Consider the following 8,805-nt stretch of genomic DNA (forward strand, 5'->3'; position numbering starts at 1 on the left):
GTAGCGAACCCAAAAAACCTCTTATGGATAACAACAACAGTATTAGCAATACGCGTGCAGGGAAATATAGAGAGCACTGCTGCATTTAGTCGCGAGATCGTGTGAGATAGCAACAGCGTGGGGATGGATGCCTTCATCCAGTCGTGGATGAAATATGGTCGATCAAAATGTTGATGTGCTTAATAGAAATAAAGCATTCATATGGAGATGTGCATTTATTTATTCCTTCATTACAAGTGGTCTTTTTAAAATCTTGTTTTTCCCCAGCTAATTAATAATGCAGCCGCGAAAACAATCCTCGCACAAAAAAACGAGCCACTCAATTCCACGCACGGCAAAAGGGTTGCCTCGTGACTGCGCGTAAGAGCAGCCGCGAGAACTTTTCGTGCAGAATGTTCGCCTGTTGCGCGCCCACTTATCCACGGGTGCACTTCCCCCCAACGTGCTCGAGCGGCCGCAGGCTGTCGTACAGAGCTGACGGTCGTGTCGCGTGAAATCGCGTGGGAGCTGCGCGTTGACCCAAAGGTCAAAGTTGGGGCAACGTTTGCGCCGGTTTGGTCGGCAGGAGGGCACCCGCACGGTAGTCGGTCGCGTCGGTCGACTCGGCGTCGTCGCCGTGGCTCGGCGTGTTCCACCGCAAAAAAATGATGAACACCGGCTCAGCCCTGTTGACATTCAGCCTTAAAGATCATGTCCTTGGCATCAGACTTTTTTTTTTAAACCTGCATCAGTTGTTCATTTGAGCCAACAACACGCGAGAGGTTTTCTTTGTAACTTTCTGAAACCTCCTTTATAGGTTACGACAGTCTGTTCCAGATGTTTTAGTGAAACGGTGAGTGAGGCTTTGGGGTTGGTTTTTTTTTTAGAATCAAACAGAAGGATTTAATTTGTGGACAAGTCAGAGGGGCCAGGACCGGGCATGATTGTGCAGTGTTTATGAGTTGTGAGGTTTAATTTGGTGGATTCTTGAACGGGGACTTCGCGCTTTCAATGTGGATACAAACAACAAACTGAACAGAAAAGAGTGTTGGTAAATGACGCGGATAACTTTCCTGAAATTATGTGTGAGTGGATTGTTCCTGTAGAGTGACAAGGCTAGCCAAAGTAATGATACGGCTGGAAGTCCAGATAATTATATTAGTATATGTTTTGCTCTATTACAAAACATCTTCTGCTTTAATATATAGATGTTGAGTTCATACCTCACCTATTCTGCGATTTTAAAATGGAATTAAGCAAGAGCCTACTTCACAAATCGCATTGGTCAGAGTGGTGAAGTATGGTCATACAACTTCCACGAAGCCGCACGCCATAGAGAGAGAGACGTCTCATCCCACTGGCCCATTGACACGAGGGCTGTAGATGTTCACACAATAGTATAACGATAGTCAACAGCCCCATTGTCAATCCACTGCTGGATGAAGGCCATAAGGGTTGTGCAACTAAACTTTACCACGTCGGTCAGTGCGGGTCAGTGAAGGTGGGTGGGTGCCCAAGACCGCGGCGAATTTCACTCACCACTGATGTTAGCCGTGGTCGCGCACTCAAACTTAGGTGACTCGTGGGAGACTCACGAGTCAACGTCGCGGCGGTGATGGTGGTGTTGTCACCGTACTGACACACGCGTGCATCTGAGTCGCGGCGGTGATGGTGGTGTTGTCACCGTACTGACACACGCGTGCATCTGAGTCGCGGCGGTGATGGTGGTGTTGTCACCGTACTGACACACGCGTGCATCTGAGTCGCGGCGGTGATGGTGGTGTTGTCACCGTACTGACACACGCGTGCATCTCAGTGTGCCAACCTGCCACGGGGATGTTGAAGCTGCACGTTGTTTAAGCCGCAGAGATGCAACTGAGTGCTAAGCGATGCTACGCAAGACAGGGATAATAATAATATAATATTGTTTAGTATTAATTATGCGTTGTCCCAGTAGCGTCTTGTCACTATTGATAGCGCCTAACTATTAATAACTTGTATCGAGCATGGTGAAGTATAGTCAATCAATCCCTCATGGCTACCACGGCGGAGGAAGGCCTTTTTCCAACGGTGGATTGACAAAGAGCCGGTACATGACATGATTACATTTATTAGTGACTATCCATTACCTTTTAGAGTGGAGCGGTGGCGCTGTGGTTAGCGCTATGGCGCTATAAACCCAGAGAACTAATCCGTTTTTGGGGACCGCGGCTTACACGCCCCATCCTGCACCTACCAGCGTGGTGAAGTATGGTCAAACAACCCCCGCATGGCGGACACGGCTTAGGGAGGCTTTCATCCAGCAGTAGAATGACGAAAGGCTGTGCGTTAGATATATATTACAATTCACTATTAATTTATACGCATGAACGTTTTGGCCAATCCTGCAAAAAAAGCTATTTAACTCATATGATGTACGAACGTATGTTGAACTTATTTCGCACCTCCGATTAGCAATGATTGGTGACGCACGGTGCGAAAGAAGTTCAACATAATGCCGTAACGTAGCCAACGCATGCTTACGCATAGGTTGGGCAGTACGTCAAGTTCGGTTGTTGACACATTCGCAACGGGAGTTTTGGCGTTCTCCCCCGTGTGTGTGTGTGTGAGTTGTTCCTTCCACGACAAGCAAATACTTATTTAATATATAACAGTATACCGTCCAAACATCTGAAACTGGGCACTCCTCGGCGAGTCTTTGGCACTCGTAGTTATTTTTTTCCATCTCTCCCCATTATATACGTGTGTTATACATACTAACTAACACTCCCGTTGCCATTCCACTGCTGGACGAAAGCCTTTTTCACAACTACCATGCCAATCAGTTAGTTGACCATACTTCACCACGCTGGTCAGTTGCGTTTTGGTGGAGCGCGCGTGTGTGTGTAGCGATTCCCGCTCACGGCCAACACCAGTGACGATTATCTGAACCGGTCCTGAGCCTCCCCTAGGTCGACCCAGCCTCTTCAAATGAGTACCTGGTGCGGTGTGTAGACAACGCCACTGGGGAGACAAATGCGGCCGGACGTGGTGCTGGCCACCCACCGCCAAGTGCGCCGTGCCGGCCTTCATAGGTACTCGCTAGCAGCACTCGCCCCAACAGTCTCTTAAGGCTACACGGGGGATCTTTGTCTGCCCATTACGGCATCCGCTACTGATGTCGGTCGCGGGCCAGGAATCGAACTGGAAGTGGCCAACTTCACAAGCGCAAGGAGTGCGCTCTCAGACGCGCCGTCGACCTACGTGAAGTTTCTGCGTACGTTTAATGACACATGTAAATATGACCACGGGTTCAAAACAACAACAACAACAAAGAGGTTATTGCCACTTTGGGCACGGCCGATGTCTGAGCGGACGATGGTTTACGCGGCTCGGCAGTCAACGACTGAACCGCCGCGACCACTGGCAGTCCGTGCGGCACCCGTGACTCTTCACGAATCGCGTTCACCAGTCAAGTCGTCCGTCCGCGCGCGCGCCCCGTTCGCGTGAACCCCCCACTCCGCGGCCGAGCGATCGTTACTCGGGCTCACAGCTGTTTCGCGGCGACGGTAAAGCAATTAAGTCGAGTACGTCTTCGCGTGACACGCGCGCGTGCGTGTCACGCGCGCGTGTCTTCAGCGGTGGGGGGGGGGGTGGCGATGGCGCAGTGGTTAGCGCGCTGCGCCCCTAACCGGGCAACGCGAGTTTCGATTCCCGCTCGCGACCAAGGAGAGTGGCGACACTGTCAACCGGCGCTGGGGCCCTAACCCCTCGATCGACTCAGACCCAAATGAGTACCCCGGTGCGTAAACATCGCCACGAAGGGAGACAAAGGCGGCCGTGCGTGGGGGTGCTGGCCAACCACCCCCTCGTGTGCCGTACCCGGCTCGTTAACAACACTTGCCCCAAAAGTCAGTTAAGGCTATACGAGGGGGGGGGGGGTGTGTTTATGTTTTGCACGTGTCGTTGTGTGTGTCCGTGTCTGTCGGTGTGAGCAGTGACACGGTGGTTTCGCGCACTGAGCTACTACGAAACTCGACTATAATGGTTCGATACCTGGACACGGATTACATCGCCGCTTGCAAGTCCGAGACTTTCCGCCCCCCCTCGCCCCCCCCCCCCCCCCCCTAGGCCGACTCAATCTTAAATTAGGGCATGGTGCTAGCCACTCCACTCCGTAGGAATTCGGCCCCAGTAGGTGCTCGCAAACAGCAGTTTCTCTAAACACTCGGCAGAGGTCTAGGCATTGCCGTTGTATTTGTGCCGTGGATGCGCAAAGTTGATACTAAAATATGACGTGCACACACACATAGACAAAGATCCCCCGTATAGCCATACCGTACTTTTGAGTCAAGTACTGTTTGAGAGCACCCGTGAAGGCCGGAAAGGAACCCGAGGCGATGTTGTGGCCTGAATCACGCCCGCCCGCCTTTGTCTTCCCAGTGTCGATGTTTACACAACGCACCAGGTCACTCATTTGAGGCTGAGTCAACTTAGGGGAGGTTCAGATTACAGCAATGTCACTGGCCCTGAGCGGGAATCGAACTCGGGTGGCCGCGTTCGCAGCGCAGCGCGCCCTACTCGCTACTCACACGTGCGCGCACACGTGTATACATACACACACACGTGTACACATACACAAACACGTGTGTGTGTATGTGTACACGTGTGTACACACACACACGTTTGTACACACACACACGTGTATACACACACACGTGTGTACACACACACACGTGTACACATACACACACGTGTGTACACACACACGCGTGTACACACACACACACGTGTACACACACACGTGTACACATACACACACACACGTGTGTACACACACAAACACACGTGTGTACACACACAAACACACACGTGTGTACACACACAAACACACGTGTGTACACACACAAACACACGTGTGTACACACACAAACACACGTATACTCACTTCGTCTGTGCCGCTTGGCCCTCGCCGTCGCGTTGTGGCCGTCCGTAAAATCCACGAGAGAGGCGACCATGAGCAGGAGCACATGGAACTGCATAGTCGCTTTGCCGGGCACCAGCCAGGTTCACTGCGGCTCGAGCAGACGCGCTTGGCTGCAGCTATTGCTGCCCATAGACAACTCGTCCCGTCCTCGAGAGTCGAAGCTCGCAGTCTTCTTCCCACTTTCCTCCCTCCCCCCCCCTTTAAGAGCTTCCGAGTAGCGCGGATGCCGCACTGTCGACTACGTGGCTACAATATCGTCCCGATGCAATACGTGCATCGCACCGTCGCTTCTCATGTCAACGCAGCCGTCGCTCCGCTCGCTCCGTGCTCTTGGTCACGCTCTTGGCTCGGAGAGTCGCGCGCGCGCGCCTTTTCCTTTTATCCTAACGGACGCGCCGCTCTTGGTACCTTGAAATCGGAGGATGTGATCCTCTCTGTCTCTCGTTATGTGTGTGTCTCTCTCTCTGTGTGCGTGCGCGTGTCTCTCTCTATCTCTCACTCTGTGTGAGTGTGTCTCGTCCCGTGCTGTTTGTTTTGGTCGCGGCTCAGCGACGTGCCCCGCCAGGTAGACGCGAGCGCTCACTGGGCACGCTGCCTTCGCGTGTGCGCATCGTGAGTCTGGCTCACGTCGCCTCCGTGATCGCCTGTGTGAGAAGGGAGAGCATGAGCCACGGTCTCAAGAGGTTCAGGCTCCAATTGGGGGTCCGACGATTCGGGGAACGGCTCAAAGCTCGCCGCAAATATGCGTTCACGTAAATGAACAAAAACAACTCGACTGTTCCACAAAGGTCGGTTCGGTTAACCGGAGGGATAAATTGTCCCCGACTTACCTGCGCAACGCCGGGCTTGGAGACAGCATGCGCTCTGCTCACTGTCGCGTTTGTATTTAATACGAGGGGGGGTTGCGGTGGCGGTGGTGGTGCCGGCGGTAGTGGCGCGTAACCTTCAAGTTATAAAACATCCTTCAAATGTCTACTGGTTATAACAGAAGGCGGGTTTCCTCCTGGGATACAAAATAATAAAACGATAACGGTCGTAATAATATAATGACTATAATACAAAACAAGTCAAAGGAAGAGATGTAGAGAGAGGAGGGAGAGAAACACACTTGGAAATTTATTACCGGATGAAGTTCTCGCGAGTGGCGGCGTAAGCGATAGGGCGTTAGTGCGCTGCCGGGAGCGAGCAGCGAACGGAAAACGAGTTTTAATTTAAAACAAATGTGCCTGCCACGGCACAGCGCAGCTCAGGGGCTCTGGTTCGTGGGGAGACACGGAGGAGGAGGGAGGAGCGGGCCGGCCACTTGCTCGCTCGCCTCCCAGCTCAGGAATGGGTCTCTCCACTCATGGGTACCGCTCCTCTTTAGCTCCCGCAGAGATCCTGGCGATGGCGTCAGCGCTACGAGGGGGACTCAAGGGGGGGGGGGGCAGCTTGAGGTGGGGGGAGGAATTGATGGGGGCCAGGGCGGCGCTTGGGTGAGTCTCGACAAGGGGGGAGGGAGGGAGGGAGGTAGGGAGGGTGGGAGCCGGTGTTAGGTTAGTGGGGGGTGGGGAGCGAGGAGGTGGGACGGAGAAGAGAGGAGAGAGTGGCTTGTGCTGGAGGAGGTATGGAGGAGGAGTGTGGAGGGGGGGGGTTGAGAGAGTGTGTGTGTGGTGGTGGGGGGTGGCTGGCTGGAGAGGGCATCGGCCAAACATCTTGCTTTGCGGCTTGCGGAGAATCTTAAGGATTCGGTGTAAATGTGCGTCTTGGGGCTACCGAGTGCAAGGCGCGCACTTCTTATGAAAGAACGGAAACGGTGCCAACGCATCTCAGGAGTGTACACCACGCCGTGACAGCCTCCTCTACCACGGATGGCACCGAGAGCTCGCGGTGTTTTGAGGATTGTGCCGTGGGCGCGAGATGTTGGTAGAGGTCTTCGCAGCGCCACGCTTTTTTTTGGGGGGGGGGGGGATCGGCACGTGTTTTTGTTTCTTTGGGAATATCGCCCAGGGAAATGTGGAAATCTAAACATGACGGCTTTGATGGCACCGTGCGCGCGCGCGTGTGTGTCGTGACGCTGCAAGAGGCTGCTCGGCAGCCTTTCGGGATCTGTTTTTCTTCACTAAGTGTTGAATAATGCCCACAATATGTACTCCAGTTGAACTTCAGAATATCCCTAAACTACCAGGGAATTATAACAAACCTCAACAGAGATTAACCGACACCTGTAAGACTACGACCGCAAATGATTTAATTATACCCTTTATCTTCTATGCCAGCTCTTGATAATAATAATCATAATAATAAAAAACTGCGCCTCTTTCTCTACCCAATTGCCCTTCACACAAATAGCCTCGTTGTTTGGCAGAACCTTTCGACACATCACAAAGTCGGTAGGAGTTCATGCTGCTATGCCTGCATACGCGTGCGTCAAAGGAGCGAGCACGCGTCCGCCGCGGAGATGGAGCGACGAGGCGGCTTGGTTTGGGTCTTCATCCAGCAGTGGATAGTCTATGGTTGGTGATAATGGTGATGATGATACGATGCTCTTCACTTGCTCTGTGGGTCGTTGGCCGTAGTTACGAAGAGCACGTTAAGCTACAAAGCAACACAGAGAGGCGGACACAATCATAGACACACAGAGACGCGAAGAGGTACAGAGGACCACAGAGAGAGAGAGAGAGAGACGCACATGCACAGATAGAGACACACAGAAATGCACAGACACACAGAAGCTTGGAGACACGCACAGAAACACACAGATACACGTCGAGCGACACACAGACACAGGGTGAAACAGATGCAGACGGATAAGCGTAGAGAGACTCGGAGAACCGTAGGGAGATACCGATACACATGGAGATACAGAGGCAGACACGGATACCCCTCATGTCCCCACGGAGACCCCGAGGTGCACGCAAAATATGCAGCCGACTGATAGCGCCGAATAGGGCGCAGGGAGCGGCGCTCTGGGAGATTCGATCGTTTGCGTTTTGTATATTTCATGTAAGGGACGCTTTGAAGTTCGTGCGGGGCATTGGCCTCCGTGGCAAAAACAATGTTAATTACACAAATGATACGTTAAAAAAATGCCTTTGCACCAGGAAACGTAGAAAACGAAATAGGAGTATCATGGGGCCATTAAGAAGGCTGTCTCTGGTGCAGACCGATCAGTTTAAAAGACAATGGGTGTATTAATTATTAGAGCGTGTTTTGTTTGCATGCACGTGTGGGTGATGCAGGCTTGCTTGCTTGAAGAAGTGATCTATTTGGTGTTTGAACATCTTAACACCTATTTGATTGCCAAAAAGGGTGAATCCCATTCTAACGTTTTATACTGAAACGGGGGAGTACACGCGTGGACACCGCAAAGCGAGTACGTTGCAGACGGCACACGTACGAACAACGGCGAGTTTTTGTTGTTTTAAAGCTGGAAGTAGCAACATGCTAAAATGACCTCGCTAACCGATTCGCAAAACAGTTTACAGATAATGTCCATAAATGTGTACGTACGTAAAGAGCGAGTGTTGCCCTTTCAGCAGGAGCTCCGATTAGCACGCTTGGCTGCGTACGGTGCGAAAGAAGTCCAACATACATGCAACGGCTCTGGTTATTTATTCGGACTAGCAGAACACCAGCAACATGATGACACATTCTACCTTTTTGTTGTTGTTGTTGTTTGTTGTTGTTAAGCAATGTGGCCTCCCACTCACACGGCATGCATGTGCGGCTGGCTCGCTTACTTTGAAACGATGGCAGGCGTCGGCTGTCGAGCGCGCGGCGGGAATGCTCTCCAAGTATCCCACTCACGCTCCGATCCACTGCTAATTCAACTTCCATGCGATCGAGCTTGCTGTTTCTCACCCAGGGAGAGGCCCACG

General features: G+C 52.2%; 1 protein-coding gene across 2 annotated transcripts in view; it reads right to left on the minus strand.

Moving 5' to 3' along the window:
• LOC116942707 (R-spondin-3-like) overlaps positions 1 to 6,334 on the minus strand; it is a 29,705-nt gene extending 23,371 nt beyond the window's left edge. Inside the window, exons 1-2 of one of the 2 annotated variants that reach the window (XM_076067316.1) lie at positions 6,069 to 6,334; positions 4,907 to 5,589 (exon numbers count right to left, since the gene is read on the minus strand). In XM_076067316.1, coding sequence (XP_075923431.1) covers positions 4,907 to 5,000 — 94 coding nt within the window. In that variant the 5' untranslated portion in view covers positions 5,001 to 5,589; positions 6,069 to 6,334. Of the gene's footprint in view, positions 1 to 4,906; positions 5,590 to 5,775 lie in introns of both variants that reach the window. The other variant, XM_076067315.1, reaches the window with a different exon arrangement.
• Positions 6,335 to 8,805: the final 2,471 nt, after the last annotated feature.

The sequence above is a fragment of the Petromyzon marinus genome, chromosome 15 (assembly GCF_048934315.1).
Source record: "Petromyzon marinus isolate PM22_M1 ecotype Great Lakes invasive population chromosome 15, UKy_Petmar_22M1.pri1.0, whole genome shotgun sequence".
In the NCBI taxonomy this organism is placed as follows: domain Eukaryota; kingdom Metazoa; phylum Chordata; class Hyperoartia; order Petromyzontiformes; family Petromyzontidae; genus Petromyzon; species Petromyzon marinus.